The sequence below is a fragment of the Oncorhynchus mykiss genome, chromosome 7 (genome assembly GCF_057628025.1).
Source record: "Oncorhynchus mykiss isolate SJ-2025 chromosome 7, ASM5762802v1, whole genome shotgun sequence".
NCBI classification, from domain to species: domain Eukaryota; kingdom Metazoa; phylum Chordata; class Actinopteri; order Salmoniformes; family Salmonidae; genus Oncorhynchus; species Oncorhynchus mykiss.
In genome coordinates, this window is record NC_143028.1 from 24,927,691 (window position 1) to 24,940,743 (window position 13,053).

A 13,053-nucleotide genomic window follows, 5' to 3' on the forward strand; every position below is an offset into this window, starting at 1 on the left:
GGAAATCAACCTGCCTGCTCCTTTTTGTTTTGTCAACTTTTTCATGGGGATGTTACGTTTGATACTGGAGCTACGAGGGATGGTTTGAAATCGCTAAGCAGTATACTTCAAAGCAGTATACTTAAAAGCAGTGTGCCGATGCCTGTATCCCTTTATCAGCAGCATGTGATCAATGACGTCTGAAGCTTAATTTTGTCGAACACCCAACCACCTGTTTGGTTTGGTACTGGGCCTGTTCGACATTGCAGCCGACAGTGCAGGCGACTGCTGACTGACTGATCTACAAATCACTTTGCATCATAAATAACTACTCATTATTATTTATAAATCAGTCAGCCAGTGACCATTAACCTACAATGCAGCATGGATTTGATGTTCTCGAACAACGCCAGTGGTTTAGTAGAACATAAAGGCTACGCTGCTATGCACTACGGTGTGTGGGACGTCATCTTTAAAAATGTGGCTGCTCTAAATTCTGTGTCGCTCAAAGCCTTGAGTAATGAATCGATTTTTGACACAATGGACTCGAAAGCATCAATGCTTCAGGAAGCTTTGTTTCCCATCAGTACTTTTCAGCATGTTCTTTGTGAAGTGGACTACAGGAGTTTTGTACGGTTTTCCACTTTGGATTACTGCGCGCTAGCTGACTGACATCAGAAATCTATCTATTTTGAATGTTTGTGGATTTTCCCTGCCATTCTTCTGTATGTCTCTGCTCTCTTGATCTGCAGTTGGGTTTTGTTAGTTGGTTTCTAACTGGTCTCCGGTAGTTGGGCTCCAGCTCGCTGACCACGAACCGGCTCGTTGGCTAAATAGCTAATGTTGGCTGCCTGGCTAAGATAACCGTGTATAGAAAATATTCTTTGATATTTGGTTCGATGGCGTTATGTAATGTTTCCAAAACATTGGTTTACTTTAATCGCACAAATCATGAGTGCAAACGATTGGTTTAATTTGAAGATATACACTTGAAATGATTTCTGTTGTATTTTACACGACAGGGAATAGAGCCTCCATATTACTTCAAACCTGACTTCGCCATTCTGATCGGTTTTATGTAATAAAACATAACTGCAACTTTTAAATGTTATAAACAATACAAAACATACACATACAAACATTAATTGCATCACACCTGCCCAGAACCACTAGAACACACCTCCATCTCCATTAACTACATCACACCTGCCCAGACCCACTAGAACACACCTCCATCTCCATTAACTACATCACACCTGCCCAGACCCACTAGAACACACCTCCATCTCCATGAACTACATCACACCTACCCAGACCCACTAAAATACACCTCCATCTCCATGAACTACATCACACCTACACAGACCCACTAGAATACACCTCGCCCATCTCCATTAACTACATCACACCTGCCCAAACCCACTAGAACACACCTCCATCTCCATTAACTACATCACACCTGACCAGAACCACTAGAATACACCTCCATCTTCATTAACTACATCACACCTGCCCAGACCAACTAGAACCCACCCCCATCTCCATTAACTACATCACACCTGCCCAGACACACTAGAACACACCTCCATCTCCATTAACTACATCACACCTGCCCAGACCCACTAGAACACACACCCTTCTCCATTAACTACATCACACCTGCCCAGACCCACTAGAACATACCTCCATCTCCATGAACTACATCACACCTGCCCAGACCCACTATAACACACCTCCATCTCCATTAACTACATCACACCTGCCCAGACCCACTAGAACACACCTCCATCTCCATTAACTACATCACACCTGACCAGACCCACTAGAACACACCTCCATCTTCATTAACTACATCACACCTGCCCAGACCAGCATCAGCACCATTTTATTTCTCTCTGTCACTTTAAACTTTTAAATAATAAAGCATTTGACCTTTCTATTGAATTAACAACAGAGGATTGGTTGATTTCCAGGTATTAATAAAGTATAATTTTTAAGATGATTGACGAGAAAAGTATCGTCCAACTCTGGGGTATCTCACTACACAGACAGATTAAAAGTAATTTTACATTGTATAACTGTACTTCTGACAGCCAACTTTCTAACCCCTCCCATAACTTTATGACGTCATAACATTCCCAGAAGGATTATTGAGTCATTGTTCGTTTTACACTTAAGACATGACTCTGCCGTTGTGCTGGAGAATTTGTGAATTATGTCTCTTGTATAATAAGGGACTATCATTTGTCCCAACATCACAGGCCACAGACTTTGATACAGTTGAAGAATTCCAAAGGTTTTTCCTCTGTTTGAAATCAGCTGTTTTTTTTTACACCTGCCAATTTAAATCCATTAAACGAAACAAGTCACCAGACAGGACATATTGCTAATGTTCTTCCTATTGATAACTATTAACTTGTGCCTATTGGATGACGTCATCCATCGGGATTCCCCAAAAAAGAAGACACTCTGGATTGATCACTGTAGTCAGATGTGAAGGAGGAGGTTGATCATCAGGATTCAGATGTGAAGGAGGATGTTGATCATCAGGAGTCAGATGTGAAGGAGGAGGTTGATCATCAGGAGTCAGATGTGAAGGAGGAGGTTAATCATCAGTGAACCTCTAGGATTGTGGCTGGGCTGGTGTTTACACTTCCAGCTTGGTCATATATTTTGATACATTGAATGTTGATATTGTGAACCTATGTTATATATTTGTACCTCCTGTTTCAGGAAGTGATGTCACTAAGTACTGCCCCTATATTTACAGCACATTTGGAAAGTATTCAGACCCCTTCACTGTTTCCACATTTTGTTACATTACAGCCTTATTCTAAAATGGATGAAATTATTTTTTCCCCTCATCAATCTACACACAATACCCCGTAATGACATCACAATACCCCATAATGACAAAGCAAAAACAGGTTTTTATAAATGATTTTAATTATTATTTTTTTCTTTCAAAGACAAGGACATTTCTAAGTGACCCCAAACTTTTGAACGGTACTGTACATCTACATGATGTATTGTTACACCATGTAGGAGCAGTATATGCCTAGTCTGTGCATTATATACATCTACATGATGTATTGTTATACCATGTTGGAGCAGAAAAGACTGACAGTAGCTAGCTAATTATTTAGATTTAGTTAAGACTTAATGAAACTGCCTTAAATGTGCTGTAGTAAACATGTTTTATTCACACTAATCAATCAACACATTCAGGTCTTTGTGTGTCTCAATATAATAGTATTATTTAATTAAATCCATTTAAAATAATCTTTGTCTGAAAATAAAACTGCGTTTCCCCTCCAGTCTGCAGACGGCGATGTGCGTCTTTCAGGCGACGCTGTCAGCGTGACGTATATTCTAGTGGACGGTTCTTCAGAAACAGCTCGTCAACCACCTCGGTAGCCTGCTAGACAACATAGCCGAACGATTCAAGCTATTTATACGTTTTCTGTCTATATTAGCTACTGTGTTTTAGACACACTTCTGTCGTATCTACTTGTTAACCTATTTAATTTAATATTACGTTATTTTGTATTAGTCAGCTATAGTATCTGGCTGGTTAAGTTAGCACTAGCCTAGTCGCTAATGATAGCTAGCTAACACCGCCGACCATGAGCTCCCTAAACGTCTCCCCTCCTGTTAAAGAAGAGGAGGTCTGCTGGACGGAGAAAGAAGCTCTGGGGCTGAACATTATCGTGAAAGAGGAAAAGGAAGAAGAGGATGTCACAGTAAAACAAGAAGTAGAGTGTGAGGCTGTGACACTGAAAGAAGAAGAGAAAGACGTTTTAGTGAAAGAAGAGGAGGATGTTACTGTGAAAGAAGAGGAGGAAGTTACTGTGAAAGAAGAGGAGGATGTTACTGTGAAGGAAGAGAAAGGGGAGGATGCAGTTTTTGGAGTGAAGATGGAAGGGGAAATTACTGTCACATTGAATGATGAAGAGGTGGAGATAGGAGATCTGATTAACACCAGTAAGTACCGCCTTAAATTTGTTTTTAACTTTGGATATTCGGAGTTGGCTCGTCAATACCTCTTCAACGGAGGGCCCTAGGATGATGACAATTATGTCTAGAATCAGACGAGGTAGAGAGCAAGCTACCCCTTGTTTTCTCCGTTCCGTTTCCAAAAAGTGACTTAACATATCTATTTGAGAAGGGTCAATCTGCTGACCGCAGACTGGGGGGCAGGGCATGTAGTGATTTTTGATGTAGTGATGTTTTACTACACACCGTGCCATGTGAGTTTGATTGGCTACACCAAAGATTATGGATATACTGACAAATGTCTCTCAGCCATAACAAGGGGAGTTGATGTCCACAAAGCGGCACTGCGGGTTGTCTAGCTCCGCCTATCCTGTCTTTGGATTGGTGAATTCATCTTTTTATTGTAATCTATTGTTTATATTCTATGAGGGTTGTTGTCGTCAACCGCCTGTATTCAATGGAGAGAGATGCTAAGCTACTAGCATGAATATATCCATATGACATTCTCCCAATCTTCTTCTGGATCATCCACATGCTCTCTAGCAAACTTCAGACGGGCCTGGACATGTACTGGCTTAAGCAGGGGGACACGTCTGGCACTGCAGGATTTGAGTCCCTAGCGGTGTAGTGTGTTACTGATTGATAGTAGGCTTTGTTACATTGGTCCCAGCTCTCTGCAGGTCATTCACTAGGTCCCCCCGTGTGGTTCTGGGATTTTTGCTCACCGTTCTTGTGATCATTTTGACCCCACGGGGTGAGATCTTGCGTGGAGCCCCAGATTGAGGGAGATTATCAGTGGTCTTGTATGTCTTCCATTTCCTAATAATTGCTCCCACAGTTGATTTCTTCAAACCAAGCTGCTTACCTATTGCAGATTCAGTATTCCCAGCCTGGTGGCTGACTAAATACTTTTTTACCCCACTGTATCTTCCTATCCACATGTGGAATCTCTCCTTTGTCGTCCTCTCTACACCAATAACAGACAACTACTGTGGGATCCCTCTCCTTTGTCGTCCTCTCTCCACCAATAACAGACAACTACTGTGGGATCCCTCTCCTTTGTCGTCCCCTCTCCACCAATAACAGAAAACTACTGTGGGATCCCTCTCCTTTGTCGTCCGCTCTACACCAATAACAGACAACTACTGTGGGTCTCTCAATCACAGCCGGATGTGATACAGCCTGGATTGGAACCAGGGACTGTAGTGATGCCTCTTGCACTGAGATGCAGTGACTTAGACCACTGCGTCTGTGTGTGTTCACTTTTTAACTGTACTAGAATGCTTAAAAGGCCACTAAAATTTTAAATATCGGTTATCAATATTGTTTTTTGGGGCAAGGAAAATATTGGCAAAAAAATGTAATATCGGTGCAGCCCTTTATTCTAAAATTGATTATTTTTAAATCCCCATCAATCTTCACACAATACACCATAATGCCATCACAATACCCCATAATGCCATCACAATACCCCTTAATGCCAAAGCAAAAACAGGTTTAGATTTTTTGCAAATTTATTAAAACTATTCCCCAGGATAACTAGTCTGAGTAATGTAAGATCCCAGGATAACTAGTCTCAGAGTAATGTAAGATCCCAGGATAACTAGTCTCACAGTAATGTAAGATCCCTAGATAACTAGTCTCAGAGTAATGTAAGTTTCAGATAGTTTAACCCATTATAGCCTAAGCCTTGTCTGAGGGGGAGGTCCTTCAAAGCTATGTGGAATTGTTTTAAGAAGGTTTAAATAACACGAAGGGCTTCCCCAGTATAGTACTGTAGAAACACCCTAGAACATGAAGGGCTTCCCCAGTATAGTACTGTAGAAACACCCTAGAACATGAAGGGCTTCCCCAGTATAGTACTGTAGAAACACCCTCCAACATGAAGGGCTTCCCCAGTATAGTACTGTAGAAACACCCTCCAACATGAAGGGCTTCCCCGGTATAGTACTGTAGAAACACCCTCCATCATGAAGGGCTTCCCCAGTATAGTACTGTAGAAACACCCTCCAACATGAAGGGCTTCCCCGGTATAGTACTGTTTTAAGGTTATACCAAGGATAATTAGGCTTTCTGATTTTGAATAGTAAGACTCCTTGAAGTATCAACCAAAAAATATTCACAAGTTAATTTATGTCAAATTATTAGGCCATACTGCTATAACCCATAGTAACACATTGGATAACATTCACAACATGGAACAACAGTAACCATAGTAACACATTGGATAACATTCACAACATGGAACAACAGTAACCATGGTAACATTGTTTCCCCCAAAACATCTAAAGGAAGTTTGTTCTGAAGTGTCTGGTTTCCTAATTAGCAGGGAGGAGTTTCTACAACCAGATATACCACATCCATAACTAGTGGTTTCCTCATTACCAGATATACTACATCCATAACTAGTGGTTTCCTCATAACCAGATATACTACATCCATAACTAGCGGTTTCCTCATAACCAGATATACTACATCCATAACTAGTGGTTTCCTCATAACCAGATATACTACATCCATAACTAATGGTTTCATCATTACCAAATATACTACAACCATAACTAGTGGTTTCCTCATAACCAGATATACTACATCCATAACTAGTGGTTTCCTCATTACCAGATATACTACACCCTCATAACTAGGTGGTTTCCTCATTACCAGATATACTACATCCATAACTAGTGGTTTCCTCATTACCAGATATACTACACCCTCATAACTAGGTGGTTTCCTCATTACCAGATATACTACACCCTCATAACTAGGTGGTTTCCTCATTACCAGATATACTACATCCATAACTAGTGGTTTCCTCATTACCAGATATACTACACCCATAACTAGTGGTTTCCTCATTAGTTGATATACTACATCCATAACTAGTGGTTTCCTCATTAGTTGATATACTACATCCATAACTAGCGGTTTCCTCATTAGCAGGGAGGAGTTTCTACAACCAAATTGCATTTGCATTCCCCTCGTGCCGCAATTTTATTAAACGCAGAAAGGGGCCTATATTGGAGACCAAAAGTCATCTGGCACACCGCTTACAGTTTCAACAACATTAATAACTTATTTCTAGCCTACAATCCTTGATATTACTACTAATGTGAAAACAAGACAAAATATGTCTGTTCTTGCTCATTTTAAGACAAATGTCAAATAATCATTACATTCATTACAGACGTCAATTGTTGTACAATATCATGACTCCGCTGTTGGCATCACTTTTTACAATGGATTTCCACTGTTGTGGGCCTTTAACCATCTGTCTGACTTTGTTGTTCACACAGGAGAGAGACATGACTACCGTGGGTCCTCTGGGGAGCCTCAACAACCTCATGATGCTGACAAGGCAGAGAAGAGTATCTCCACATCAGAACACCTCAAGAAACACCTGCAGAGATCCACAGGGAAGAAATCTCATTGCTGCTCTGACGGTCGGAAGAGACTCACCTCCTCAGCAGGCATTAAAATCCATCAGAGAATCCACACAGTGGAGAATCCTTATAGCTGTACTCAATGTGGGAAGAGTTTTACTCATTCAACCAGCCTGATATCACACCAGAGAACACACACAGGAAAGAAATCTTATATCTGTAGCTGTGGTATATGTGGGAAGAGTTTTACTCGGCTGAGCACCCTGATATCACACCAGAGAACACACACTGGAGAGAAACGAGAGAAACCGTATAGCTGTGATGAATGTGGGAAGAGTTTTGATACATCTAGCCATCTTATTGTACACCAAAGAACACACACAGGAGAGAAATCGTATAGCTGCACTCAGTGTGGGAAGAGTTTTTTTACATCTAACCATCTGAAGATACACCATAGAACACACACAGGAGAGAAACCTTTTAGCTGTACTCAATGTGGGAAGAGTTTTACTCAGCTAAGCAGCCTGATATCACACCAGAGAACACACTCAGGAGAGAAACCGTATAGCTGTAATGAATGTGGGAAGAGTTTTACTCACCTAAGCAGCCTGATATCACACCAGAGAACACAGACAAGAGAGAAACCTTATAGCTGTAATGAATGTGGGAAGAGTTTTATTAGCCTAAGCAGCCTGATGTCACACCAGAGAACACACACAGGAGAGAAACCTTATAGCTGTACTCAATGTGGGAAGAGTTTTGTTCAATCTGGCAATCTAAAAGTACACCAGAGAACACACACAGGAGAGAAATCTTATATCTGTGGTCAATGTGGGAAGAGTTTTTCCTCATCTAGCAGCCTGACTCAACACCAGAGAACACACACAGGTGATAAATCTTATATCTGTGGTCATTGTGGGAAGAGTTTTACCTCATCTAGCAGTCTGACTCAACACCAGAGAACACACACAAGAGAGAAATCTTATAGCTGTAATAAATGTGGAAAGAGTTTTAATACATCCAGCATTCTGACTCGACACCAGAGAACACACACAGGAGAGAAGCCTTATACCTGTGATCAATGTGGGAAGAGTTTTACTCAGCTAAGCGGCATGATATCACACCGGAGAACACACACGGGAGAGAAACCATATAGCTGTGATCAATGTGGGAAGAGTTTTGCTACATCTGGCCAGCTTACTTTACACCAGAGAACACACACAGGAGAGAAACCCTATAGCTGTAATCAATGTGACAAGAGATACTCTGATAAAAGGTGTCTGATCAAACATCAGAAAATACATGAAGGAGTTGTTTCATGATATCAATGAATTAATGTTGAATGTTAACACTTTGTAGTAGGAGTATTTTAATAATGTCACAATGTAGAAACCTAAACGTTTGCCCCTTATCATTTGATTTCAACATATGGATATTAGCCTCAGGGGGAAAATCCAGGCTCTGAAATGGAAGAGTACTATTTATGTGATTTAACAAAAAGTGACTAACACAAAAATAGTTGTGTTACACTTACCATGTTGGTGACCCACTTGAATCAAAATACAACACTTCAAAATGTATCTAGCTGTTTTCTACAAATTGTCCTTTAACCAGGGATGTACACATTACTCCCTGATTCCGTGTGGTTTTTGAGCTGTTAGTTTTAACAGGACGTGCAAACTCATCTCCCTCCTCTCGCACAATTGATTTTAACATGATATCGTTGAGTTATGACAAATAAGTGTTGCGTTCCTTTGTTTAGCGATCCCTACATTTAAATGCATCACTCCCAAATGTAGCTGACTGTCTTCGGCAGGTTGTCCTAGAACCAGTGAGCTAAAAGATATATCCCATTTCCATGTGTTTTTTTAGATGTTAGTTTCAACAGCAAGTACAACCTGATTTCCCCACTAATCGATCAGTGATTTATTGCTACTTGTCAAAACAACAGGGGTTTTGGTGCTTGTGTCCATGGTGAGGACAACTTGGTTTCTGATTGTCTCAAGGTTGGGCAGTCAAAAAGATTTGTGTTTTGTGTTTAGCCAGTGTGTTCCATGGATCACAAATTATTTTGAATTTCCGTATTGGAGATGAGTTTTGTTTGGGCTCGTTCCAAGGGGACGAGAGTTCTAGAAGCTAGTGGGTTTTAGGAAGGGAAAAAAATCATTTTTTCCCCTTGTTTTTAATTGTTGATAGCCAGTAGATACCATGTTTATATTGGTGAAGGTGAAGCATTGTAGTTGATTATATTGTGAAATGGATGTTGTTTTCTGTTGGTGGTGCGCATTATTTTAAGGTGTTAGTCTTTGGTTTTTCCATTTATGTTTTGAGGTTGGACTTTAGCGCGTTAGCGCGTATAGCTCGTTAGCGCGTAGGACGCACCGATTGGTGTCACCTCGTTAGTCAGTATATGTTACACCTGTGCTGGCTTGTCCATCTCGTTAGTGGGAAGGTGTTTCACCTGAGCTGGTCCAGGTTCTATTTAAGAGTGTCTGGCCCAGTGCTCTAGTTGTCTTGATAGATATGGAGAGTCAACACCTTTCGTCCATCGACCTTTTTGGTTGGCTTCCTGTCTAAGTTTGGTGTGGGTTTTTCTTTAGTTTTTCTCTTCTTGGGCAGATTTAGTGGGTCTCATGGTGGGTGTCTTTTGGGTCCCTGTTGTTGTTACTAGTCAACTTCCAGTGGACACCCCCATAGTGTCTTTCAGAACCCCTCCTAAAAAACAAGCTAATATTTTGGGTTGGATATTTTAACATTTTAATCAATTACATTTCCTTAGGATGCTCAGTTTGTCTTTAAGTTGTTTAATTTAATCCTCATATGTTTGTGTACTAAATATTTCTGTTTTTCAGTTTTTCCTGTGAAGCCATTGTGTTGCATCCATGTCTGAAATGTGCTGTATAAATAAAGCTTGATTTGTTTTGAACATATTGCGAAACAAATTAACCCAATGACTGACCAATCAACAGACTCTTGGTCCATCTTAGTATGAAAAACAGTATCAATCCCACTTTTCCAGCCTGCTGAAGGTGTGGTGGCTTGAGGTGGTCTCCCACAGCTCTGCTTATGTCATGTTCTGTGGTCTTGCTGTTCCATTTGACTGCCCCTGCAACACAGAAACACATTTAGTCATATTATCAAACACTCAAAGTAATGGATATGGAGCATCTATAGCCTCAGTTACACCTGGCACCTAAAGGTGACTTCCGTCATCTGATCACTCCAAGCTGCATTAGGTTCAGATCTACCAGAACGGGCCTTTGACATTGTCTGGAAGTACCCAGACCACTGAATATGCATACGCAATGTCAAAATGTGAGTGGGGAAAAGTACATTTTACACAAGTGACCTTCATAATAAATCAAATCATATGTTATTGCGGGTGTAGAGAAATGCTTGTGTTCCTAGCTCCAACAGTGCAGTAATATCTAACAATTTCACAACAAATACCTAATACACACAAATCTAAGTAATGGAAAAGAATATACAGTGCCTTGCGAAAGTATTCGGCCCCCTTGAACTTTGCGACCTTTTGCCACATTTCAGGCTTCAAACATAAAGATATAAAACTTTTTTTTTGTTGTGAAGAATCAACAACAAGTGGGACACAATCATGAAGTGGAACGACATTTATTGGATATTTCAAACTTTTTTAACAAATCAAAAACTGAAAATTTGGGCGTGCAAAATTATTCAGCCCCTTTACTTTCAGTGCAGCAAACTCTCTCCAGAAGTTCAGTGAGGATCTCTGAAATGATCCAATGTTGACCTAAATGACTAATGATGATAAATACAATCAACCTGTGTGTAATCAAGTCTCCGTATAAATGCACCTGCACTGTGATAGTCTCAGAGGTCCGTTAAAAGCGCAGAGAGCATCATGAAGAACAAGGAACACACCAGGCAGGTCTGAGATACTGTTGTGAAGAAGTTTAAAGCCGGATTTGGATACAAAAATATTTCCCAAGTTTTAAACATCCCAAGGAGCACTGTGCAAGCGATAATATTGAAATGGAAGGAGTATCAGACCACTGCAAATCTACCAAGACCTGGCCGTCCCTCTAAACTTTCAGCTCATACAAGGAGAAGACTGATCAGAGATGCAGCCAAGAGGCCCATGATCACTCTGGATGAACTGCAGAGATCTACAGCTGAGGTGGGAGACTCTGTCCATAGGACAACAATCAGTCGTATATTGCACAAATCTGGCCTTTATGGAAGAGTGGCAAGAAGAAAGCCATTTCTTAAAGATATCCATAAAAAGTGTTGTTTAAAGTTTGCCACAAGCCACCTGGGAGACACACCAAACATGTGGAAGAAGGTGCTCTGGTCAGATGAAACCAAAATTGAACTTTTTGGCAACAATGCAAAACGTTATGTTTGGCGTAAAAGCAACACAGCTGAACACACCATCCCCACTGTCAAACATGGTGGTGGCAGCATCATGGTTTGGGCCTGCTTTTCTTCAGCAGAGACAGGGAAGATGGTTAAAATTGATGGGAAGATGGATGGAGCCAAATACAGGACCATTCTGGAAGAAAACCTGATGGAGTCTGCAAAAGACCTGAGACTGGGACGGAGATTTGTCTTCCAACAAGACAATGATCCAAAACATAAAGCAAAATCTACAATGGAATGGTTCAAAATTAAACATATCCAGGTGTTAGAATGGCCAAGTCAAAGTCCAGACCTGAATCCAATCGAGAATCTGTGGAAAGAACTGAAAACTGCTGTTCACAAATGCTCTCCATCCAACCTCACTGAGCTCTAGTTGTTTTGCAAGGAGGAATGGGAAAAAATGTCAGTCTCTCGATGTGCAAAACTGATAGAGACATACCCCAAGCGACTTACAGCTGTAATCGCAGCAAAAGGTGGCACTACAAAGTATTAACTTAAGGGGGCTGAATAATTTTGCACGCCCAATTTTTCAGTTTTTGATTTGTTAAAAAAGTTTGAAATATCCAATAAATGTCGTTCACTTAATGATTGTGTCCCACTTGTTGTTGATTCTTCACAAAAAAATACAGTTTTATATCTTTATGTTTGAAGCCTGAAATGTGGCAAAAGGTCGCAAAGTTCAAGGGGGCCGAATACTTTCGCACGGCACTGTATAAATATATGGATGAGCGATGTCAGAGCTGCATAGACTGATACAATAGTATAGGATAGAATACAGTATATACATATGAGATGAGTAATGCCAGATATGTAACAATGATTTCAAGTCTGTGTATGTAGGCAGCAGCCTCTCTGTGTTAGTGATGGAAAAACAGCTTTGTCTCTTGGTCCCAACTTTGATGCACCTGTACTGACCTCGCCTTCTGGATGATAGCGGACTGAACAGGCGGTGACACTAATGTAAATGAACATAGATAATGGAACATATTCCCTTTTGCTTACGTGATGAACTGCTAAGGGGACATAAATATTTACCATCTAAACCATCTGTGACCTCTCACCTCTCTGTCTGTAGAAGTGTTCTTCATAACCAGTCCCTCAACAGCTCTCTGCCTGAGCTCCACCCTCACTAGGTCTTCAGAGGAGAGGAAGGCTGAGGAGGGATGGAAGGATGAATGGATCAATCAGTCGATAAAGTGTAGAGCTGCTGTCTGACAAAATCACAATTTTAGTAGTTCATGAAAGTAAATAAGGCTTTATGACTGCTGAATATCAACTATCAATCACTTGGATCATG

The 13,053-nt window shown here is 40.7% G+C and overlaps 1 protein-coding gene across 1 annotated transcript; it reads left to right on the plus strand.

Moving 5' to 3' along the window:
• Window positions 1–3,119: 3,119 nt before the first annotated feature.
• Window positions 3,120–10,320, plus strand: LOC110527616 (uncharacterized). Its single transcript, XM_090240559.1, has 2 exons — window positions 3,120–3,963; window positions 7,272–10,320. Exons 1-2 carry the CDS (start codon window positions 3,606–3,608, stop codon window positions 8,678–8,680), a joined length of 1,767 nt encoding a protein of 588 aa, XP_090096685.1. The 5' UTR covers window positions 3,120–3,605; the 3' UTR covers window positions 8,681–10,320.
• Window positions 10,321–13,053: the final 2,733 nt, after the last annotated feature.